This window comes from Lagopus muta, chromosome 5 (genome assembly GCF_023343835.1).
Source record: "Lagopus muta isolate bLagMut1 chromosome 5, bLagMut1 primary, whole genome shotgun sequence".
NCBI lineage: Eukaryota > Metazoa > Chordata > Aves > Galliformes > Phasianidae > Lagopus > Lagopus muta.
The window spans coordinates 26,909,369-26,934,633 of NC_064437.1; the positions used below are offsets into that span (position 1 = coordinate 26,909,369).

Consider the following 25,265-nt stretch of genomic DNA (forward strand, 5'->3'; position numbering starts at 1 on the left):
TCCCTGCCCTCCCCTCCCCTCCCCTCCCCTCCCTTCACCTTTCCTCCCCTCACTCCCCTCTCCTTCCCCTTCCTCTTTGGGGGGGGGGGGGGGGGGGGGGGATTAACTTTGAGAGTAAAAATAGTTGGTGGAGCTGTGTGCAGTTTCTGTCCATTTGCTTATGAGTCTCAGAGCTGCTGCCTGCAGAGAAATGCAGTCTCTGAATGCAGGAGGTCAACCTCACTGGTTTTTAGATGCCACATCAAAAACAAGAGTTTCTCTTGCTCTCCGGTGTGGCAATACACGTGATACATCCTGACTTCAGTAAAGCTTTAAATGCTGTGACCAAAATGAGAAGCGAACTTTGTACGAAAGATGTAGGCAGATGGGAAAGAGCCCAGAGGGGAGTGACAAGAATAGGAGGCTTAGCAAACATAAGCTGTAATGGAAGATGGAATGAATTGATTTGTTTAGCCTAAAAGTACAGAAGGAAAATGCAAGTCACTTGGTACAGAAAAGGTTGCTTTAAAAGGCAGGACAGTCTGCTTTCCTCCATGACCACAGACAGATGCCAGAAGACATTGGGCAAAGATTTAAGTTGATTATTAGGACAGCCATTGGAACTTTCAGGGTCACAAAGTGAAAGACAGGCTGTTGAGAAAAACCCACAGGACTGGGATTTGGAGAATGGATTAGACAAAAATCCTTGAAGTAGTTTAGATATGTGCCCTCAGGTGGTGCAATTAGACAGTGCTCTGAAATATCTTCCTTTTGTGCTGGCTGAGACTTTGGGAAGCTTTCAGATGACAGAGCTTGCACAGTTTCATAATGGTGTTTTCCTGGAGAAAAGGTGTACAGATTTCTGGCAAAAGAAGGCAGAGCTCCTTTTGAGTCTTTTCTGTGCCCACACCTACCTGTGAGGCTTGGGAAGAAGTAATGCAGGAAGTGAGATGATGGACTTTACAATCAGATGGGACAGTAAAAGGCTTATCGGGCACAGAATCACTCAGTTACTGTTGAGTCACAGAATCATTAAGGCTGAAAAAAAAACCACTGAGATCATCTAGTACAACAGTCAATATCTGTTAGACATCAGTATTTCCAGGCCTGTAATTGGATCTTAATGGAGTTTTTTTTAAATCCAGTATTGGTTTGGATATCTTCTAATCTGCAGTATTGTGGGTATCCCAAGCTATTTCTCATTTATCCTGGATGGAATATGTTTACTCTGTTGGTGCTCCTTTTTGCTAACACCCAGGAGACACACTTATCTGCTCTTTTTCCAGGTAAACTTAGCACAAAAACTCAGCTTCCATTACTGATTTAAACAGCTTATAACATGTTTGAGCCATCTGTGATTGACTTTCACTCTGCTGTATATCATATCTATTCTCAGTATCACTCAAGTAAATTTGTTTGGGGAATTCATACAAAATCCATTTCTGAGGGCTAGAAACTCAGAAAGCGAGCAGGCTGCTGTGTTCTTTGTGAAATAAAAATATTTCTTTCTGCTATTTGTGGAAAAACAAGGCAATGAAAAGATTGTACAAACCCATAAGTCAGGTTCCATTCACAGCCATAGTACTCTCGTATGTCATAGTACATGTCAAACAACAATATTCACACTATTAAGTTCTTTGAAGTGTAAATTTTACCCATTCTTAGGAAAATTGCCAGGTAGCAAGAACTGTAGCTCTGTTCTGTTGGGTCTTAAATCTTGTGCCCTGTACAGCCTTCAAAGTTAATGCAAACAAAACAGCCACTGAGGAGATCAAAATACAGGCATTTAAATATGTGCCAGAGATGACATTTATGATTGCAGTCTACCAAAAATGTTCACCTTGAACAGAGAATGAGAGCTTATTGTAGTGAATTCCTGCTGTTTTGGAACATACATGGCTGTGGTTTTGTTCCCTTCATCAGACTCACAGCAAGTGGAAGATGCAGTTGGCCAGCAGTGGGCATTTGCAGCAGCACACCACCTGCTGCATGCGATGCTCCATGTGTTCAGAGTGTTTCCTGTGATGTCAGGCTGTGGGAATTGGAAAAACGTTGTGGGAATAACTGGTGTGGGAGTGCCTGTGTGTTAGGGACGCATGGAGGTGGTTTCTGTATTGATGCTGCTGCTTTATGCATGAGAACCAGCCGTGCAGGCTGTGCATCTCAAAACCTTCCCGTTGCAAGTACATTTGTATTGATGAGTAGTGCTATTGTAATTTTTCTGCCATGACACTTGTCAGGATTACTTCTTGCTGTTGTTTATTCTGCTTGCGTTTGGTTTAACTGTTTTTCTTGATTTGCACCATGTTTTCTAATTAGTTCAGTTTTTCTTCCTTGCTGACTTGGCAAGCGACGAACACAGAAGAGATTTGTGTTTACAGTTGAGCCTTAGATTTATCTCTGGTTGTACAAGGGGCAGAAATATCTTGAGGAAAGAGTAATAAACATTCATCAATGGTTGCTGAACATTTATGAGACCAGGCAGTGGATGCTGGCACAGTGGGGGGTTGGTGGTGCTCTTCAGCAGTGGTGACAGTGACAGTGGGTCACCTCTGTTGGTGCAGGTTTTCACAACCACAGCATGCAGGGTCTTCACTGCTGCATAGCTAACGGTGGTGACTGATGAAAAACATTGTTGTGTAGATGGGAATTTGCCCTATCAAGTGCAGCTACTGTGCTCATTCTGTCCAGTTTCAATGGAAATAAATCTGACCAACGTATATGCAGCCCAAGACAATTCCTCTTCACTCAAAGCAGCCTTAGGAAAGCCAAAAGGTTGGACACCTGTGGGGTAGTGTATGGGAGCATTCAGAGCTGTGTTTGTCATTGGTCTTGGCTGGTTCTGTCTGTGCAGGAAGGTCTCAGGATCCTGTGCTTGTCTGTGCTGTTGGAGGCATCTTTCAGGGTGGGTGTAGGCACATTCTGCAAGCAGGCTGGCAAAGCCCAGTCTCTCCTCAGAAAAAATTTTGCATCCACCTATTTAAAAAGCCTGGAAATGATGCATTTGGCTCTCTAGATATTTTCTCTTGCATGTCTTTGAAGGACATAAAGCTCTTCAAACCGATCCCACTAAGAACCTCTGCAAAAATTGCAGTAGCAATAACCTGCTTGTCATTCCAGCAGAGTGCCTTCTTGGTGCACAAACTAATGGATATGTGTCCTGATGCAAACAGGCTGCTTAACACACCAGATTGCTTCTAAGGCTCTATGTTGTTTATTCCTGGTCATAAATGTTTTACAGACTTCATGCCATGCCCTTGTTTCATGCTTAATGCCAGCTTTTTCCACATTACTACACTTGCTGGAAAACTGCTTTCAGGAGATCTCCATGAAAAATTTGAGAGCACGAGTAATATATACATTTACTATAAATAACTATATTTCTGTAAAGAGCTTGTTGAGAGGGAGAGAATAATTAATGACACAGGCTTAAAAAGCAGTAAGATAACTTTGAGCCAGGGTGGCTGTACAGTCCAGAAGACTGACATACCTGCAAAAGAGCAAAAGTAAGGTTGGTTGTGCTTTCTGTTGCCAAGTGCCCTAAAATCCTTTAAAGTTTCCTCCAGAGCCAGTCTGGTCTTTTAAAACTCAATCCATCTATTTTTTATTTGCTAGATAAAACTTTCAACCATCCTGGTGTACCAAAGCCTTTAAAGATGGGGTGTATTAGGAGGGTTGGTGAGCAGGTCTCCATTTTCCTTGCAGTATTTCTGGGCATCTCTCAGTGTGAGCAAATATCCTTCACGCCCTGAAGCAATCCCAAACTATGTGCTGTACAGAACGGTGAGGGATAGTTTGCAGAGCAGTTGTACAGGAGTCATTCCTCAACTTATTTTTGCAGGCTGTAGACATTGTAGACATTCCCCTTTATCTGCCTTCCATCCTGGAGTACCACCAAACATGGAAGAGGCGAGAAGCCCTGATGTTCAGGGCAGCACCATCCTCCTGTTGCAGAACAGAGGCACTTTGCAGGCGACTTCTACTTTCTTGGAAGGGACCCCTTCAAGTGTGAAGTTTGGCAGTGTGTCTGCATGAAGGAGCTTGGAGATAGAAACATTTTTATTTTTCTGGATGGGAAGATTCAAATGTGCAATCCCCACACATTTATTGGGTGAAACAAGAATAGAATGGCAAAGTTCAGCTGAGAGGTTCCGAAGGAAATGGCTGCTTGTATTTATCGTTTCTGTTTCTCACCAGTCGTTTTGTCTGTTTAACTGCCTTTGTTTCCTACCTTCATTTCATCTCTTCCTACATCAGTATTTCAGTTCATCTTTAGCCTTCCTGGTATGGTGGTTACTCTAAAAAATCCATTGGATTTCCCATAACCAAGTAGTCAAGGCTTTCTAATGTGCACGGTGAAGGAGGAGGGGTTGAAAAGCTGATGGGGAGGTTTAAAAACTTCTTGCTGTTAGACCTAGTAAATATTAATGCCTTTAAAAACCCCTTAATGGTCAGAAATTCTCTTTTATTTTTTTTTTTTCTGCTCTTCAGTGATCATAGAATCATAGAATGGCCTGGGTTGAAAAGGACCACAGTGCTCATCTAGTTTCAACCCTCTGCTATGTGCAGGGTCACCAACCACCAGACCAGGCTGCCCAGAGCCACATCCATGAACTGTATTTAGATATTCAGGAGAAGTCCTTTCACTCTCTCCAGAGGGAGCTCTTTTCTTCCTCTTCTTTTTTTCTTTTCTTCTCAACTTCACATTTTTGGATGATTTTTCACATTTGTTTGGATCCTGCAGCCTTACTTGAGCATAATTGGCTCATTAGGTTTTCTGCTATTAATCACCCCTGATCTTAGCTTCTTCAAAGGCACTTAAAAAAGCAGCTACAAATTACTGCTCTAACTCATCTGACTTTCAGCTGAATGTGCAAGCTAATCCAGTGAATAAGCCAATCTAAGGAAAAAGCAGATCCTTCCAGCCCTTGTAATCAATACTTTAAATCATATTTTGCTGAGCAAGATTGAGCAGGTGTGTGTGTGCTCTCCTCCGTATTCCGCATTTCTGGAGCTGCAGTCCATACAGTAATACCACCCAGTTATACCTAGCAAGGAGGAGTGAGTTTCAGGATGATTGTAGTGAGTTTGAGAAAGCTACTGATAAAAGCATAGGATTTCTTTCTGCCAAATCTGGCTTATGATCCTGGCGTTTCTGCAGGCTGCATGCGTGATGTTGGCAAGGTTCAAAGAATCTGATTTTCTTCCAACAATACCTGCCCACATGTTTCTGCCTCCCTTTTCTTTCCATGCTTAAATGGCCACGATTTCAACCTGAAATCTTCGGGTTTTGAGCTCTCCCTGTCTGTTATGTAAGGGTAGAACTTAACAAACGTACTCAAAAAATTATTTTCTGGTGTCAGATTTATTGAGAATGATCTTTTGTAGGGAGAAGGCACCATGAGCAAGCCCTTCCCTCTTAGCTGAGGAAATCAAGCCTGATATCTATTGCAAGGTGCTGCCCAGGACTGGGGCAATGCATGCATCAGCCACGGGGCAAAACCAGCACCCACTGACTGCTTTCATGCATCCATCAGCCTGTGTGAAAGCCCACACCGTGACCTACCAGCAGTCACAGACGTCTGGGAGGGATCAGAGTTTGAGCCAACGTTGGCTTTTCTCACAGCTGATGTTGAGGGACTTACTGTGGAAGAGTGATGGCACGGATAGGAGGAAGGTGGGCTCTGTGTGTCAGCACCATCCACACTCCAGCTGCGTCAATACAAAGAGGCTCATTTTGCTGGCATTCAGTTCTCCCGTTCTGTGCCTTTTCCCCTGTCTAGTTGCATATTTTTTCAATTACCATAACTTTAGAGAGAAACGATTGAAGACCAACGTGCGACTGCTGGTTAATGAAAATCAGCCATTAGGTGGCAGAATTGCTAATTGCATCTTTAATTGATTTCTTTCTGGCCTGTCTCATCAGTTAAGGAAAGAAACACATGGAACAAAATGTAGTCTCTTCATTAAATACGTTGGTGTTTATGAGAGCATCTTGCTCTCAGCCTTGCATTACAAGCCCTGTGTGTGGCCATGAGTTTGAAGGGAGTTGAGTTGTTAGCAGCTCACCTCTGTCCTTCTGTAGACACCTTAAGAAAATACCTGAAGTACCAGTGCTGCTGGAGATGGCTTTGGAAGCACCAAGGGTAATTCTGACAGAGATTTAATTACAATGGCAGTAGTGGCTGTTGCTGTGTTAATAGCAGCTGGTGGTGCAGTCACTGCCATCTGTTAATGCCCCAAAATTGTGATATGGCACATCCTTTATGGAGGAATTAACAGTAATTTATGTATCTATCAAATGAAATCACCTTGATTTGCTGACAGCTTTACCTTGATAATGATTAATTGCAAAATAATGGGGAGTTAAATGTACCACTGTGAGCATTTTTACCATAAGCTAGCTAATGCCCCTGTCTAAGTACAGCATCCTGGAGGGTTTATTTTTGAAGTGCTGGTGAGGGGCATTATTTGATGCATCTCCTTCCAATAATCCGTATAAGCAGAGCTAGATTAAGGGCTGAATTTAGCATATTAATTTCTATTTGCAGCAGATTAGGACTCTAAAAACACTTGTGGTTCTGCCGATGCGTGCTAACTTATGAAATGTTAATGACTGCTCTTATGCTTCAAAAAGAGAGAAAATGAGGCTGAACTGAAAGGAGGGCCTCTGCAACCCAGGGTGAGTGAGCCTGGAGCAGCACAACGCCAAGTGAATGGGCAGACCAAGTGTGTGTCTCATGGCTCCCAGGTAGTCTGCTGCGCTCTAAGTCAGAATCCAAACCATTCATTTCTGATGAATCAGTTTCTCTTCCAAGTGATGGAGGGGAATATTCCATCTGAGTATACTCTGAGGAGTTATTTTTGAATATCAGCTTCTGTCGAAGCCTTTATTTTGGTCAGTGTGATGAACTATCAGTGCCATAAATAGCAGTGAAAAATGAAGTACCGAGCCGATTTGGGGCCCTGTTGGTTTTCATTTCCCTCCCAACTCCTTTTGTTTGTTCCTGCTGAACAGCAGATGGAGGAGGTGACATGTTCTCTGGTTAGGTAGAAGAACTGTAAGTAATAAACAATGGAGGAGTGTTAATTACCAGAAGCAGTAGGAGGGAAAGAGTAAACTTTGCATTATTGAAGTCAAGTGAACTCAAAATCTATTTCCTTCTTCCTGGGTAAGTAAGTCAGTCACCCACAGTTAGAATCATAGAGTCACTGGATCACCGAGGTTGGAGAAGACCTGCAGGATCATCCAGTGCAGCTGTCTGCCTATCACCAGTAGTGCTCACAATTATAAAATGATTTTAAAGCAAACGGTTCTGTCCTGTTCTGCTGCTTTGGCTTTCCAGTGCAGAATCCAAGGAAGGCTGTGGCTGGAGCAGGTGGATGTTTGCTAGGACTTGGGATAGAGGCTTCTTTCTCCCTCACTTTATTTTCATGCAAGGCACTGTTTTCTGTTAGGGAGGATTAGAAGGCATGCATTAAACAGTGTTAAATTTGCTGAGGCAGTTGATGCTTACGGGTCTTGTAGAATTATTCATTAAAATATTAAATGCTAGACAGCCTGCCTTTTTTTAAAATTCAGTGATTTAGTGTCCCTCTTAAAAATCACGTGTGTGATTCAGACATCCAAAGACTAAATAAGACAAAACAAAACCATCAAAATTACACACAGAAGCGTTGATTCTTGGGTTCGCATTCCCTAAATTGTCACTGAAGTGATGGGGATGGATTTGCTTGGCAGGAAGGCTGCAAGTTTGACTCAGCTCCCTCCCACCAGCTATCCCAAGCACACCATGCAGACTGGAGGGGCTTCTGTTTCACACTTTCCCACCCAGGACGATGGCCCTGCATCTTACAAGGCTGTAGCATCAGTGGTGTTGCCTTCAATTTTGTTTCTGGTGAGCTTTTCTCGTTTGGTTGCACAGGTGGCAGGGAGCAGCAGAGTGTGACACTGTGATGAGAAATGCTTGCGTGCTTTGTTGCTTGATAAATGCTGATGATATCTCTGTTGTGTTTTCTGTGTGTTCCAGGAAAAAAGTGCCAGTTCAAATGTAAGACTTAAATCTAATAAAGAGATCCCAGGATTAGTACATCAACCCAGAGCAAAGTAAGTTCAGTTGTTTTTATTTAATTTTAATACAAACAATTGTGGAATTGAAGTAGTATCTGTGGCCCAGTTAAGCCAATTGGTGGTTCGAGCAGCCCTAAATCCATACCCACTTGAACTAAATCAGGTAAGAGCAGTGTTGGCATCAGCCTCCTGCAGTGTCCTGTCCCTCGCACAGCTGAGATGCAGCACTCAAACGTGTGTGAGATGCACCTTGCCATGCCTTACAGGAGTACCATACTGTGTTACTTCTCAGTTTTTCATGTTTTACACACAGACAAATATGTATGTGCACTGGTGTTCCTGACCACTAGCAGCTAAGTTCCCAGGGAAGCTTTTGCTGGCTCTTGGCTTAAGTTAGCAGACTTAGAGCCTGTCAGACCCCTGGGAGAACCCCTTCCATTTCAAACAGTGAGGTTGTTTCTTGGAATGAAGGTTGATTCGCAGCTGAGATGGCCTGGCTGAGATCAGTCCACGTGGCATATGCCGTGAAATATTTAGCTTCTATGGCAGGGTTGTTAGTGGTGGTAGTTACTTGTTTCTTATCTAATTTACCATTATGTTTTAATCACTAATTAGATTGAAGATAACACTGTGAGGAGCCATATATCAGGTTCTTAACAGAGAGACGATAAACCTTTGCTGCTGAGTTTTGAACATCAGCAGTAATGCTGTTCTTTATGCTCTGCCTTCAGGACACTTATTAACTTAAACTTGCCACATACCAGGTGCACTGTATGCAGTTTCACTAATTTCCTAATGAAATGACAGTGTAATTCAGTCTCCTTTCAAACAGAGGAGACAAAGTGCTTTGGATGTAATTGCAAAGAAATTTGCAGCAAGGAGGCGAGGGTAGAACCACCATTCAGCAAAGCAAAGCTGTGCTTCGTTACTGCAGCTTGCTCCTTCCCAGCAGGGTCAAAGATGTATTCCAGTGCTTTGATATCAAGCACAGTTGTCTTCTTCTGTGACTGCAAGTGTTAGTCAGCCTGGGCCAAAAGGAGCCCTTCTTTTTGAAGAGTCCCCTCTTCTAGTGCATCCAGGGCAGTGTGGAAAAGGGCAACTTAACTAAAGGAGCAGAAACAGGCAGGTAAATGGCAAGGAGTTTCTTTTAGCACCCTTGCAAGAATGGATGTTATTTCAAATTGAAAAGCAGACCAAAGTAAGATTGTGAGGGCTTCTCCTGTACATAGGAGGATTTCGGTTTCTACATCTGCAGCCCTGGAATTCTAAAGCAATATGTAAGGAGCCAGCAGTAAATTTAGGGGGACTTTGGCAAGGCCAAGGAGCTGGTCCTTCCTTGCCATGCTGGGTGCTAGTGAAGCTGTACCTTCATGGGGCTTCGTCCTTGCATCTTGCCCTTACAAACCAACTGACATCTTGGAGAATCCTATTTTTTGGTAAAATGTGTTCCATCAGCCAGGCACGGAATATTTAAAATACAAATGTGCTTCCTGATGTTTTCTGATTTCTTTCTGGGGAAGAAGATTTCTCCTGCTCCAGTGCGGTGCTTTTCTCTCTCAGTATTATTCCCTGCTAAGGATTTTATAATTTCCCACAGCTCCTCAAAACACACACACTGTCACATTTGTGTGCTGCATCTTTAAGGCAATTTTATTGCTTGGTTAAACTTTTCTGAGGATCGTATCCTGTCCCCAATGGGAATTCTGATGTTTATGGCAATGCAATACCTTTTCTTCCCCTCCACTTAGCTTTCTTACTAACTGTGGTTGAAGTGAACAGTCTGATTTGACCCAAAACTGGATCTACGATGGTGCGAAGGCAAAAGCATGTTTCCAGAGCTCTCTCCATCTCACGAAGTACAGCAAGAGCTGTGCTTCAGTGAGGATGCTTTCCCTCCCTGCTGTATATTGCAGGTCCCTCGAGGTCTCTGCTGGGGCTGAGTTCCTGCACGTCCTTACCAATTGGGTGTACCAGCATTACAACAGGGCTTCTGCTCACGCTCCTTCCATCTGCTGAGAAATCTCCATGTTTTGGTCATCAGAGCAGCAGCCTTTGCCAGCAGCTGTTTCAGTGTTTTCAATTTCTGTCCAGTGGTGATGCTTGGGGATTGAATTCTGCAATCTGCTGGGGACTCCAAGTGTAGGAATTTTTCATCTGCTTCCAAAAATTACATTATCATCTGTAGAGTAAGTGGGTCTTCAGGGCCAGGAATCTGCCTGGCCAGAGGACAGATGGCAAGATTTGCTGCCCCATATAAGCATGTTGTCCCCATTACCATTGAAGAAGAGCTCCAAGATCTGTGTGTCCTTCAGACTACCTGGCATCGCTGTTGTGACTGGCACCAGTCTCCCATTCCTTCTCCCTCTGCTCTTTTTCCTTCCTGCCTGCAGCGCCTGGCATTTCTCTGCAGACCCCACATGCCCAGGGCTCTGCTGCAGTTCCAGAGGAAGCTCCACCCCTGTGTTGCAGAAGGGATGTTGTTATTTCAGGAAAGAGGCTCTTACCACCCCATAGCATAAATAGAGCAGACACACCCCAAGCATTGTCTGCTTCACATCCTCACCTTCATCTCCTCACTCTTTCCCTTTGTGTCTGCCCTTGCTGTATTTTGGGATCACAGGTCACCCCTGGGGAAGGGCTTGTTGTCTGGTGCAACCATCAAGTGTTTGACAGCCAGAAGCTGTCTTTTCCAGCCCTATTCACTAATGCAGAACCCTCTCACTAAATGCTGAGCCTCTTGATGCTGTAGATTTGATTGATGTGAATGGTCTGTGAGGTCACCCAAGCTGAGCCTGAGGCCACACTTGAGTACTTGCCCAGCTGTAGTGGAGCAGAGAGGTTTTGCAGAACAAGGCTGTGATTTGGACCTTCATCTCACATTGCAGGCACTTTGTGCTGGTGAAGCTTTGTTTTGAGGGGGCTTTTCCAGCCCAACGAAAGGCAGTGGGCTGTCAAGTTTCCTCTGGATATGTGTGGATGCTGGTTAACATCCCAAGTCTAGCACACATGCAGAATCAAATGCAGGAATGTCTTCTATAGAGCAAAATCATGAAGTGATGTATTTTTCCATGGAGTTAACACTTAAAGCTGGGTCAGTGTGAGTGTTTTTTAAATGGATAAAGTTCTGTTGGTACTGATGCTCTGCCTTTGCTTTTCAGCATGCACATCTCTGAAAGCCAACAAGAATTCTTCAGAATGCTCGATGAAAAAATTGAAAAGGTAAGGAGCTGTAAAGTTCTGTTTTGATCCTGTTTTCCCAGCTCTGTGGGGAGGAAAAGTGGGCACTGCTGTGGCATCTGTGTCCTACACTTCTCCAAGGGTCTTGAACAAATGCATTAATCCTATAAATATCGAGCTGCTTTCTCTGTAAAGCATCACCTTCCGGAATGTGAAATGCATCATCTCCAGTGAAATGAGTTTTCCAAATATGTATTTTATCTACAGACCAGAGCATCTGATGGGCTGCATCTAGTTATTAGAATTCAGGTTAGTTTTGTTTTCTAGGTTTGTTCTGGGGCAGTAGTGCCATTTGTTCACCAGCTGCCACACTGGAGATGCAGCTGACTGTCTCCTCGCTTTGGATCATGCTCTCAGATCCTTGCACGTGTTCTCTGGGGCTCTTACACTGCTTTGCTATATAGATCAGGGGGCTGCCAATTAAGATGAAATATGCTGTCTTACATGTCAAAGAGACAGACAGCTCCTGTGCATTTCAAGCTGCTGACGTCATCTAATACAGTTGAGTTACAAGTTATCATGAGCGTGAAAAGAATTACAGAGAAAATTAAAAGTTTATTTTGGACTTAGCACAAAGAGGGCTGGCTGAAATGAAATGTCTTTAATCCAAGCGTGGAATCCAAAGGACACAGGCTGACGGCTTGGCAACTGAAAATAGTGTTTATGAGTCCTAGAGGTCAAAAAAGCCTTGATGCAAAGACCTGGAGAATTTTCCTGGGAGAAATTCCATCCCTTGCTGGCACCCATCATGTGCCATGTTCCTAGCTGCAAGTATTGGCATCGCAGAGCTGATTTTACTTCTGTAAAAAAGGCCCAAAGGTAAAAATCAGAATGTCAAATGCAGTGCAGGATGCTTCTGCCTACCAAAATTCAATGTCAAAACACTGTGAGGCATTTGAAGGGAGACATCTGTTAGTGCCTCTGTTTGAGTGTCTGTCCTTATGAGAGGAGCTAGAACCGAACTGCTTACATGGAACTTGATGTAATTATGAAAATTAAATCCATCGGATTTGTAGGAAGAAATCCCTGTATAAAGCTCAGTGCTGCATGCTGAGCTATGAAGGGAGTCAGCTGCATTTCAGTTCTGCTAGGCCTTTTTGCAGGGTGCCAGAATGTGGGGGAAAAAAAACAAAAAAAAGAAGAGGGAGAGAAAACCTGGTGAGAAGACAGGGATATAAATATGGGAGGTATGGAGTAGCTGGGCAGAGTGGGGACAGGAGAAATTGTGTATCCAAAGCAAGGCACAAACCCCACAAGGAGGTGCGAGTGGCACCAGATAAAGGGCGATGTGTGCGTGCCCAGGGGAGGAATGGGCAGCACCTGGGGGAAGCTGTTGCACTCATCCTGGTGGGAGAAACCTGGCTGTGAATTACTGTCTGTGGCTGTGAAGGTCAAACCGTGTCCTTGTTAGCAGTCCTGGTCTTCACCGCATTGAATTTTCTCCTGAGTGCAGTCATTGCAAGCTCAAGGCCTTAGATTTGAGCACTCTTTGGCTTCTGTCCGTCAGGGCTTCTGGGAAGGTGTGGAGTAAAAGAAATGCCAACAGCCAGTTTGGAAAACTTACTTTATTGAGCATCTTGACAATGGCCATCACAAATAAAGGTCTCAAAAATGACTGCTTTCTCTGAATCCTGCCTGCGGAGCAGTAAACGATCATCAGAAATTCTTATTTAAACATGTATCATTCCTGTAGGCCGAGGCACAGTATGTAGGACTGATTCCATCCCTCCTGGTGTTTGGGTAGAGGAGAAATTGCCCAAGGGCTCAAAGGGTTTGTGCTCAGGCCACACCGTCCTTCCTCAGCATTGCCTGGAGAGCTGATAAACTTTGTTGTTACTGATAAAAATCCCATTAGGAAATAAAGGGTAGACAAAAGCTTCTGTTCTGAAAACAAACTTAAAAAAAATGTCCTCTCAGCTCAACATATAACCCTAGTGAAACTGGTGATTTTCTTGTGCAAGCTGCCAAGCCAGGCTGCCTTTCCTTTGCTCCAGCGTTGTTCCTGGCTGCCATAAAACAAACTGCCTTTTGTCATCAGGCTTTGCAACAGACCTCGGTGATGGCAGAGAAGGGAAGGGGATGGAGGAGCAGCTGCAGGGCTGCTTGGGTTCCTTGCTCCCTCCCAGTGCCATCCATCTTCCCTCAGCTGCTGAGCTGGCGGGAGGCTGGCCTGCTGCCTGCAGTGTGGGAAACCAAGGGTTTCCCTGTAAAAAATAGAATGATAGAACGGTTTGGATTGGAAGGAACCTTTAAAATCATCTGGTTGCATCCCCTTGCCATAGGGAGGGACACCTCCCACCAGATCAAGTTGCTCACAGGCCCTTCTAGCCTGGCCTTGAATGGCTCCAGGGAGGGGGCATTCACAGCCTCACTGGGCAACCTGTTCCAGTGTCTCGCTGCCCTCACAATAAACAATGTCTTCCTAATATCTAGTCTAAATGTACCCTCTTCTAGTTTCAAGCCATTTCCCTCATCCTGTCTCCACATGCCCCTCCCCACCACCAAATACAGCCACCTTTGGCTGTAACGTAGGGCAGCGGGGGCTTTTCACCTTGCAGTTGGGCATTGCCACAACCTGGGCTTTGAGTTTGCTTTTTGGGGTCTCTCTGTGTAGAGCTGAGGGTGGAAGGCCTGCCTGGTGGTCCCCAGCACTGATGGATTTGGGCATCACTGTGAAGGCAGTATTTCTGCATCCCACCAGCCACTCCTCCTTCTGAATCAAAGAATGAATTTGTTTCTTTCTGTGTCAGCGGCTGCTGAGTTGAAATGAGGGCTGATCAGTCCCTTGGGACTTCTGGTCGTACAGAGGAAGCCCTGTCCTTAATGGTGTGGGGCCACAGGCAGCTGTGTAAGTGCTGGGCACAGAGGAGGGGCCCTCCAGCAAGGTGAGCTCAGTATCGTCAGGGGGACTTTAATTGCAGAATATTTTGTCACCAACACGTGCCCTACATCAATTATGCATCCCAAGAAGCCTCTGTTCTTTTTCACCCCCCCACCCCCACCCCCCCTTTTTTTTCTTTTGGAAAAGGGCAGGCACCCGTTCTGTTCTGTGGCTCAGCTTGATTCCCAGCTGACACAGCCCAGTATGTGGGACCAAAGGGGATAGTCCAGATGTGAAGGTTTTCAATCCCAGATTTGAGGCATCCGTTTTACTCAGGGTATTTTAGGTGGTTTGTGCATTCAGAAGCTGAGCTCCGGCTGTTTCTTCCCAAGGCTGATATCCTGGGAGATGCTGCTGAGTTTTGGACGATACAGGAAGTGCAGCACACCTGCTCTGCACAAAAGCTGTGGTTGTTGAAGCTTAACTTGTTTTCCTTCATTGTGCAACTATGATTTCAATATGAATAGTGTCTTTTGCTCTTCTGTTAAGCTCTTGCTGAGGTTATGTGATGCAGTGCCTCCATGCATAGCATTGCTCATTTGATTATGCACTTGGTTGCTTTTGCATTGGAGACTGTGCTGTAGTGATGGATCTGTAAGGCTGCATACATCCAGGTGTGGCTTTACTCAGAGAAGCTTTGTAAATCAGTGGTTTGGACTCCCCTGGGATTCAGAATGCGGAATGAAAAGCACAGGATTTGCAGGGGCACAAAGGGAGCGGCTTCCTGTCCTGGTGCAATGCAGGTCCTCCAGAAATGGCTGTTGGGAGTCGTGCTGACATCACTCCCTGTTTTTCAGCTTTCTGCCCGGCTCTGAATGTTTACAGAACTGAAATACACGGTCTGTAAGTGTTGTTTGTGGCTTTCTATCTCAGCAAGTCATTAACCTGTCTGGCTTTTTTCCTTGCAGGGTCGTGATTATTGTTCAGAAGAGGAGGATGTCACATAGTGCCAATTCTGCCAATCAAACCAGGAATACTACTGTGTAAATAGATTACAACCCAGTTGAGACCTTTTGGAAGTCTTCTAGAGCAAACAGCACTACATAAAAGAAGATCATTTCCACATTATATGCTCCATTCAGTTACAGTGTTTCTTAATGAACAGATGAGGAATATTGCTAAGGACTCATAAGGAACTATTTTTGTTGCTGCTAGTTAAAACTTGTTGCAACTTTTCACTTTCTCTGTGTCCAGATACGCAGCAGATCCTTAAAGTTAATCCGAAAGACAGTGTTGATTTTATTAAGGCCTCTGGCCTGTTTTCTATCAGGTGAGGTAGTGTTACACAGCTTCCATAAGTGAACATTCAAGCATCTGAGAAACACCCTTACGCTGTCTGTCAGTCCGCGTGCGGCCGGAGTGCTTATTCATGCTGGTGATTTCAAGCTTTGGAGATGGGATGTTTTGCCATGGCAGGCCTTGTTTCTCTGCTGAGAAGAAGCTGAGAAACTATTATCCATTAAAAGCATGTTATCACTGAAATGCTGGAAAGTGATGCAAGAGCAGGAATTTGTATTTTAAGAGGAAAAGAGTTTCATTTAATAGGTATCTTAATCAAGGACTAAGCTTGCAGTATTGGCTTTGCTGAGCACGAATGGGAGTGTGATCACAATCATTTTGAATCTCTTTTTTTCTAAGAAAATAAACATTTTACTGTTTTTATGTATCCTTGTCTTTTCCCATTCGTGTAATGTTCACGTTCCGAGAGCCCGGGGGCTGGGAAGGCAAAACCAGCCCTGGGCATTTATGGCAGTGGATCTCATCTGTGAAAGCAGTGCTGTGCCAACGGGGTGCATCTGCTGCATCTCCTGTAGAGTTTATTTTTCCAGATGATACAGAGGGGATGCTGTCTTCTCAAAAGCAGATGTGAAGTTTTTAACAAATACTGTCATGAGTTTAAAAAAAAACAACAAACAACCCTTAAAGAAGTGGAAAAAAGACAACTTTTGTATGTATTCCTTCAAAGGTGATTGTTACTTGTACCAGTATTTACCCTTCCCACTTTGACTGCGCCACTTCTGCAGTGCGTCCCAAAGAGCAGCTTTCTCAGTGAGCTGCAGGACGTGGGGTTCGTATTGATGCCGTGGTTCCCAGCTGGAGGGCTGCTCCTGTGGGATCTGCCACAAGGCTGCACAACAGCCTCGAGTTCTGACACAGTGGGGTGCTCAGCCCAAACCCTTTAAAAGTGACCATTTCTCTGGCCCGGGTCACAGGGCCTTCTGCAAAACAGATCCTCCTGAAGGCTGTCGGCTGAAAGCCCCTCTCTTCTGATTTCCAGAGATCTCTAAAACACACTGGAATTCCATCACCAGCGCTTTCCTCTCACAGTCACAGCACTGCATTCCACCAATAGCTTTCCATGTAAAAGCTCAGCAAAGAGGGTCCTCCCCAGTGGGTTTTACCCTTCACATTGGCGGCCTGTTGATAGCCAAGAACTGCTGGCCAGTTCTTCAATCCTCGCTCTGTTTTGCAGCCATTTTGGCAGCAGCTTTGGCAGCACAGCTCTTTCTGAGCATCCCGTTCTTCCTGGAGATGAGTTTTTGCTCCTTTCCCCCATGCAGTCATGCTGGGTAGGGCTCTTGGGGTCTCTCAGTGCTGCAGAGCCATTTGAGTCTTCAGATGATAGGGGAGGACTGTACCCTCACATATATTTTTTTTGCATAATTCATAGCAGCTCTTGAGCAGGTAAGCATGCAAAGGAGATTCAAGAGATTGCATATTTGAATTATTTAAACATTTTAATTAATAAAGAGCTCTGGGGTTGATCCCACCATAAGTGCTTCACAAAGCTTTTGTGGGTTATGCAGGCGAGGTTGAGCTGGGTCCTTGATAAACACGGTTCATTTTCTAAGCACTGAACATCTCACAGATTTCACATACGGATGTTGTGTTGCAGATGTTCCATGGTCTTTCAGTACTGCAGCATCACCTGGGCAGCCCGAGCTGCTGGGGGAAGGTCTGTAGGGAAGCCATTGGTGGTGATGTGCCCAGGACTGCAGCAGGCTGCTGGTGGGACTGGCTGAGCTCTGCTTTGCTCCCTTTCCCATGGGCAGAGCTGAGTGCTGGCACTTGGGGTGGTGGAGGGGTCCGCTGTTGGCATCAAGGCAGCAAGCCTTCGGCCATGGCCCTTCCATCAGCTCTGTGTGGCAGCAGCACTGAGACCTGGCTGGGACAGGGCCTTGCTCAGGTGGGAACTTGCTATTGAACCCATGAGCATATGGGAAACGAAAGCCCAGCCCTAACAATGTATTATAAGGAGCCTGGCTGGTCCTTAGGGCTTCTGAGAACTTGCTCTTGTTCTAGGCAGACCCGCAGGGATGCTCAGCTGAATGGTGCTCTTTAACCTGGTTTATGCCTTCAGCAGAAGTCGTAGCAAATTTTGTCTAAATATGTGCGGCCACTAAGGATCTGTAATAATATAAGCTGATTATTAACATAAGCTGTAGCTTGAAATGCATCTCTTCTTAGAGCCATACCTCAAATATATTCAGCAGATTAGAAAAGAGGGTGGACAGAGGAGAACTGCTCACATCTGACGTGCTGCACTTGGTAAAGGGGTTTTTCAAGATTTCTTATGAAAGAAATAGCAAGAAAATGATTCCAGGCCAAGTCTCCCTTCAGGAGGTTGATGTACCAACTGATATCTCCCGGTTACAGTGTGGGATCTTGGACAAAACATGAAGGAATTTCACAATCACCTTCCCATTGCACGTGAGCAGATATCTTCAGTGCAAGGGGAAGGCCTGCCCTGGGACAGCAGCACCAGCACTCACCTCCATGCCTCCATGCCCAGCCGTGTCCCAGCACAGCACTGCAGTGCGATTCCTCCTGGGAGCACAGCAGGGTGAACCCCACAGCGAGGTGACTGCGTGCAGTGGAGCACAGTGCCAAATTTCAGGCATGAAGAGAGTGAGATCCACGTTTGAGCACACACCTCTCCCAGAGCAACAGAGAGCTTTCCTAAATCCCTGCTTTCCAGCCCAATTCCACCTAAGACTGTTCCCACATCTCCATCCCTGCTTGGATGCACAGGCAGATGTGCAGACTGACACACAAACAGCCCCAGCTGAGGAGCCAGGTCGCAGGGCCGTGCTTCAGAAAGCTCAGCAAAGCAGCTGCTTCATTACCTGACTACCAATGCCGTTTGTGTGAAAGCGGAATGAGGGCAAAGGCTCACCAAGTGGGAGTGAAGCCCACTGGCTCCATGCATGCCCATCAGATATATATGGATGTGTACATATGTGTTGCTGGGGGCCTGCTGCAGCCAGCAGTCAGAATCATTAAGGTTGGAAAGACCACCAATGGCATCTAGCCCAGCCACCAGGGATCCAACAATTTGAGGGCTTGGCCCTGTGCTGATGTGGGTGCTCAGCTTCTGCAGGCTTGGGGGTGCACAAAAGATGGCACAAAAGAGACTGGGTACTTCAGGACCATTTTGCAGTACACATTCTCACCTGGGCCAGGCAGATCCCAACCAGTGCCTGCATGGGATGCTGGGGCCATGAGCACCCATCTGTGTGACAAGGACAGGTTTCCAGACTGGATATGGCTCTGGACAGCCTGGTCTGGTGGTTGTTGACCCTGCACATAGCAGGGGATTGAAACCGGATGATCACTGTGGTCCTTTCCAACCCAGGCCATTCTATGATTCTAAATAGCTGCTGGCCCTAGGGACTCACAGAGGCCCAGTGCCCTACAGCCCCACAGGGTAAGCGAGTGCTTTGCTGGGTGCAGCTCAGTGGGGTTCCTACTGACATGGCATTGGAAAGGTGCTTTCGGGAGTGTTTCCTGTCAGAGGTTCCCTGCTCTGGGCTCCCACTGCTGCTGGGCACTGCCACAGAGCTGCCCCAGTCCCATCTTTCTCATGCATACATCCATTAAAAAAGCAATTTGAGGGAAAAAGTTCTCAAGGGTGATTGCTGCAAGAAACTAGAAAGAGGTGTGGGAGCAACGTGATATTCTTGGGTTTTGGCATTCTGATTTCGTGTCTATTAATAATCCCCCGAGTGAGTCATATGGAGATGCATTTATGCACTGAGTCGGAGAGAGCTGCTGCCCGAAATAGCAGCTCTGTAATTTTTTATGATGCTGTAATGCCAGCATGGTGCAGATTGACATCATTTAGCAGAGCCGCTGGCTGGCAATCAGCTCACCCGTGTCAGGGCCCGAAATAAACACGGGAGCCACGTGCTGCGTTACATAAACAGCCACGGAAGCCATCGCCTGTCAGAAGTGCCTCTTTCCCATTTCCTACAGCTCTCCCTCCTTTTATCCCCTTAGCAAAAGCATAAGCCCCGATTGCCCATTTTCTTAAACTGGAGCACGAGGAGTTGCAAGGAATAACAGCTCCACGTACCTGGCGCTGTGTTTGGCACTCATGAGGTGAAGCCAACAGTCCAGAACAGCTTGACCAGAATATTTACATTTTATTAAATCTTTACAATCAGCAGTTATAATCAAGTACACAATTATGTACACAGATTATATACATTTTAGCCCAACCTTTTACATCACAGTACATCGTTGCCCTTAGAAATATTGTATATGCTTACCACCAGACAGCAAAACCCAACAGAAGTGTTACAGCACCTGTTAGTAGACATCTTCCATAAGAAAATATACGGCTGTAAATCGGGCTGGCTAAAAAGAAAAAAAATCCTATAAAATCTGAACATACAATATTTCATTCACAGAATGTTTCTCTATGTTCTGAGTGACGGCTCTGCACACCACGGCCCGTTTCTAACTTCTCACCAAATGCTTTTCCATGAGCAATGCCTTCAAGAGGAGGAGAAAAAGCTGGGCTCTGGCTTTAAATTCTTCGAGAAACAACACGTGTAAACAATTAACAATTCCTCTAATATCAAATTGGCTGATCTGAATAACATGGCACGGAGTAAGCGTGGCTCCAGCCAGGATTCTTGAATTCAGTGTTCAACGCTATACAAACCAATGTGCAATACCCAAAACGAAGGGCAGCTGCTGATGAACAATGGACGAGCAGTGCTCCACGTGGAGCAGACAACCCAGAAAGAACACTTACTCTCCTCTCCGAAAGATGATTTACAAAAATAATTAATACATTCTTTTTGCTTTTTAAGATGAGTGACAGAAAACCCAACTACTTTCAACATGATACGAGAAGGTCAACTAATGCCACCTCCTCTCAAGGAAACACCAAATGAAAACAACCTGAATTGAACCGCCCCCCTCACCCTTCCTGCATTCCCAAGAGGTCGCTTCCACTGACCAGGTCTGTACACCTCTCCCCTGCAGCTCTCGTGGTCACCTCCAAGCAGAGCACAACAAAAACACAGTCCTGGAGGAGGGAGGTGATGGGCACCTGCAGACAGCCACCGCCAGGACACCCACACCCTGCACCACGTCCAGGGAAAGGGCTGTTTGCAGCTTTGGCCACGGGTGCGGATGAGCAGCCAGAGTCGAGCCTGTGGTGCCAAGGGAAGCTCAGCTTTTAGGAAAATTTTGCTATTACACCTAAACTTTCTGCAGGTTAACAAAGACACACCACCGTAAGCTTGCATTGCAACATTGACAGACTTAATTAACACCATGATCAGAGGACCTCTATACCTAGAAAATATAACCCTGCTTCCCCCAAAAGAACTACCCAGCATGAAGGTGCAGTCCATGCTAGAGAGCACTGAGAACAGCAGCACTCTGCCATAGTACAGGCAGGCAGAGACCAGTGGGATGACACCCAGCCTGCTGCTGGGCTCACAGCTCCACTAACAAAGGGCACTTATGGCTCCTATGGTCCGACTCCTTCCATGAGGAAACCCACGTCACAACAACAACAAAAAAATACCCACATCAATACAAAATCCCCCAGCTGAAAAACCTTGGCTGCTGCAAGCACTCAGCTCAAACCTCCACACAGCTATTTGTGCAAAGGAATAACTACACCGGAAAGCTGATTTATTTTAAAAGGACGCTTATTCACTCTTCTGCTACCTCTTTCTTTCCTCCTCCAAATCACCTCCTCCTCCAATGGTTTAACATTATCATTCAATTTACGCACACGGTTCTGACTGCCATGCTCCCAAAAGGTGCCTGGGCACTCGCAGCTCCTGAAAGCAGTGTCGTCACATACACATGTATACAGCGTTTGCCCGGGATTTCCATTCATACTGTACAGGAGTATACACAAATAAATACAGTATGGCTGTACTAATAACAGTTGCATATTCAGCACGCATAATTTCACCAGCTAAAAGAAAGGTGCACTTCAGACTGGGACTTTTTTTTCTTTAAAATATCATAAGGACCAATAGAAACCTTCATTTCTAGTCTGGCGCAGCGTACAGGCAGTGTTCATTTATTTTCTAATATAAAACAATTCCTTGAGCCACGACTCTCTAAAAGCAGTTTATATAAATCAACTGAATGATTTTGGCAGTTTCTTTGGACGAGGGACATCTCGGCTGTCTCAATAACCCCGCTTCCATTGCAGTAAGGGGGATAACAACCATCGCTCAGCTGGGACACGCTCCCAAAGCCCAGAGCAGCACAGCAGCCATCCTCGCTGCTCCCATTGCTGCAGCCTGGGCTGTGGGCCCGACAGCCCCCATTGCTGCACTGCACTGCTGCACCAGCCTCTGCCCGAAGCATCATGCTACAGAAGCTGCTGTTAGAAGTAAAACTTGGGGAAAAAAAGGAAGATTTTTGTTACAGCAAATCTAATTCTGCTTGGTGTGCATTCAGGGAATACCGCCAGGTGAAACTGTGCCTCGGGTAGGTTGGGTTTTCCAACCTGCAGGGCTCACCATTTGCCCCAATCTCTTTACCTTCACCTCACATGTAACTTTCATAGCACACCGCCAACCTTAACGTGGCAGCCCCAAAGGAAGCAGGCTATCCTCATTCCCTGACAGCACCTGCTTACAAAGCACACTGCCTTTGGTTTGTGCAGCTTCACCAGCTGAATTTAGCAGGAGAGAAAGCTCACGGGCCATCTCAGTCATTCTTCACGCAGCAGATGGAAGGAGCAACGAGCAACACCACTGTGTCTGGGTACAATGCGTCAGAACAGAACCAAACTGCTTCTACCTGTGTCTTACAGATGCAGCAACTGGAGACATCGCTTCACCTGCTGCTAGCGAGGAAGGCCTTCAGAGCAGGGGGGGGGGGTCAGGGAAACCAGGCACAGCTCCGCTCCCAGCAGGGCAGCAGCCATCCTGCTGCCTCCAGCTGCTCCCGCTGGTGGCTGCTGAATGGTGCTGGCAGCCCCACGTGCTCAACTTGTGCCTCCCAGAGGCCGAGGCAGCATCACCTCTGGGCACCTGGCAGGCAGAAGTCAGGCTCTCTCCCTGAGCAAACCTCCTGGGACACAGCACCGCGCAGTGGGGCCACACGAGTGCTTCAATTGCACATTCCCATTTTTAAACAGGAAAAATTAAAACAAAGAGCGCGTGCTGGATTTCTATGATAATTTCCAGGTGAAACCTGGTTGCTCATCACAATACTGAATATGTTTTCTAGTTCTCAGTTATCAGGCCTCACTTCTACCCAAAGAGTTCTCCATTCATTTACTAGCAAATAAGTTATTACTACAAGTCATAGTTCATCCTTCTCCATCATTTCAAATGCTTCTATATCTTCATTCCAGTCTGCTAATATGGATTCCATAGGTTGTACTCTATTGTCCCAGTTAACTTTGGAGTCTGGCTCTGTCTCACTCTGCTGTTCCTGAGGCTGCTCATCCCCTTGTGTGCATGCTGGCTCTGAAGCATCAGCCTCACCAGGTCCAGGGATGGAGGAATCCTGATCTGAAGTGGAAATGCTGTCACTGTCTGCCTGAGCAGGAGATAAGGAATCAGGGTCAGAAACGTCAGAGCTTTCTCCTTCCTCAGGCTCCTCACCGACTGCACCAACATCCTGAGATGCTGAAGAAGCTTCTTCTGAATTTTGTTTGTGTGAATCATTTTCAGATGATTTCTGGTCCATATTCTCCATTTCCAAGTCTTTGAAAGGGGAGAGAAAGAAAACATATTTTGAAAAATACAGGAAGGCAGCATTCTACTGTGTAATTCAAAAGCCAAGTTACTTCCTTTGACCTTATTCCTCAAGGAAGCACAAACTCTCTGTTGATAGGAAAACTATTAAGGAACATACATTACAGAGGGAGGGGATGGAAAACATTTAATCACTACAGAGCACAAGCAATCTAGTGAGGCTGGTTTTAGAGCCTCAGACTTGAAACACAATTCCCAGACAAGCACTAGCTGTCACCCTTCAGACTTAGCAAGTAATCCAGTAATGCCAGGCCTCCAGGCACTCCTAAGCCCACCAGGATCACACATCCGTGGCAGTGGGAGATGCACTTAGGCTTGCTAAACTGACTTGCAAGAGCCAAAGCCTCCCTCCTCACATCCCCATCCACAGCAACTGACGCTGATGTCTCCAGCGTTGATTTAGTTTGCAACTTTACAGCAGCTGCCTGAATTCAAGCACACAAATTTCTTTGGAGCTCAATGCTTGCAACTAGTATCCAGGATGCTAATATTGCAAGCCCCCAAGGGAGTTTAACTGCATATTTTAATACAGGATACTTACTGCTATCAATAATGTAGTTTGGAATCGTTTTACCTTTAAAGATTGTTGCTGGGATTCCAAATGAAAGCACAAGGAAGGGGGAAGAAGCACATACGTATTACAAACTCTCAAATGCACAACTATCTTTTGCATTTAGTGTTTTGCTATATTAGCTTGACCATAGTTATGAACAAGAGGAATTTGCAGCAGCTATCAAAAAACAATACTGTAGCTTTCAAAGCATCTCCTCTACAAACGTGCAGAAAGTTAATGCTGCTTCTAGCTTACCTGCATCAATAAAGCAGTGCTACCAGGAAGGCTTTCAGATGGAAAGCCTAGAAATTTCTGCCATATGCAAACATTTCAATTTGAAATGTATTAGCTTGTAATTTTCTAGTACTACTTGCAGACAAATCGCAAAACATCTGAGGTCAGCAGCCTTATTTCTCATGATAACCTCTGAAAAGTGGCTAGACAGGCAAAATAATTGTAATAGCTGTCTTTTTCTTTCTGGGTACCAAGAATGTCACTGGGGAGCTTGATAAGCGAGAGGCACTTATAATGTAGGGCACTGGAAACACTTGCACTATTTCTGATACTACTTCAAAGCAGATCATGACAAAAAGGGTTCAAAAGGAATCTGGAGGACTGCAATGTCTCATTATTCAAACTGACACTTAACTTATGAACAGCATTTCTGGATGTGAACGTTAACTCAGGGGGCAAGGCCAGGGAGGGAGGCATGACAACACGTTTCTGATAATGGCTTTCATATGATAAAACTAACAGTAAGGTCAGACAGAAAACTGACGTTACCAAAGAACACATTTACACCTCTGGGTAGCAACAGAAATATCTACTGTACATCTCACATTGTGCTGCGGCACAGACAGAACCTAAATCTGCATCAAAGGAAGCCTTTAATCTTACCTCTATCTTTTGCTTTGTCAGAAAGGAGCACCTCCACAGCCTCATACTCCCTGATTGCATCCAGTATAATATTTCCTTCCTTGTTGAAGAGGAAGAGCATGGGGATTGTGATATCATCTGTATTCTTTCCATCACCGGCCATTTGGAAGAGAGGAGCTGTGTCACTGCTGCTTCCCTCGTTGTCATCTAGCCAGACACACACAAAGACAAAGCAAGCACACCCCTCTGTAAGTCAGACGGGCTACAGACTTTGAGTAGCTTCACACTGCACAGCCAGCTGGGAGGACACCATGCAGAAAATGGGAAACTGGTTGCAAAAAGCCAATTTTTGTACTCTGTCCCCCTACCATTTTTTTCCATTTATTTTGTACTTCAAGTTCTCCCCAGCCTTCACTGTTTTAAGATCCAGCGATCCTTAGAATAACAACTTTTGAGCTGCAAAACCAGTGGCAATCACCCACCATGATTTGTTCATGCACAACCAGACATAAACAAAACATTTCTTTATCCCCTGAAAACAGTTTCTGTGCTGAAGTACCACCTCTCAGTGAGTTTAACAGCCTTGTCAGCTTCCCAATATCTTCAAGTGTGTACAACACAGGTTACATTTACACA

The 25,265-nt window shown here is 45.4% G+C and overlaps 2 protein-coding genes across 4 annotated transcripts in view; one reads left to right on the plus strand and one right to left on the minus strand.

Moving 5' to 3' along the window:
- Positions 1-15,834, plus strand: part of C5H1orf21 (chromosome 5 C1orf21 homolog) — an 89,184-nt gene extending 73,350 nt beyond the window's left edge. For both annotated transcript variants that reach the window (XM_048944721.1, XM_048944722.1), the window contains exons 4-6: positions 8,010-8,086; positions 11,209-11,269; positions 15,077-15,834. In XM_048944721.1, the coding sequence (XP_048800678.1) occupies positions 8,010-8,086; positions 11,209-11,269; positions 15,077-15,115 (177 nt within the window). In that variant the 3' untranslated portion in view covers positions 15,116-15,834. The remainder of the gene's footprint in view (positions 1-8,009; positions 8,087-11,208; positions 11,270-15,076) is intronic.
- Positions 15,835-19,574: 3,740 nt separating this feature from the next.
- Positions 19,575-25,265, minus strand: part of EDEM3 (ER degradation enhancing alpha-mannosidase like protein 3) — a 29,149-nt gene continuing 23,458 nt past the window's right edge. Inside the window, exons 19-21 of one of the 2 annotated variants that reach the window (XM_048945744.1) lie at positions 24,651-24,836; positions 23,742-23,789; positions 19,575-23,149 (exon numbers count right to left, since the gene is read on the minus strand). In XM_048945744.1, the coding sequence (XP_048801701.1) occupies positions 22,743-23,149; positions 23,742-23,789; positions 24,651-24,836 (641 nt within the window). In that variant the 3' untranslated portion in view covers positions 19,575-22,742. The remainder of the gene's footprint in view (positions 23,150-23,741; positions 23,790-24,650; positions 24,837-25,265) is intronic. The other variant, XM_048945745.1, reaches the window with a different exon arrangement.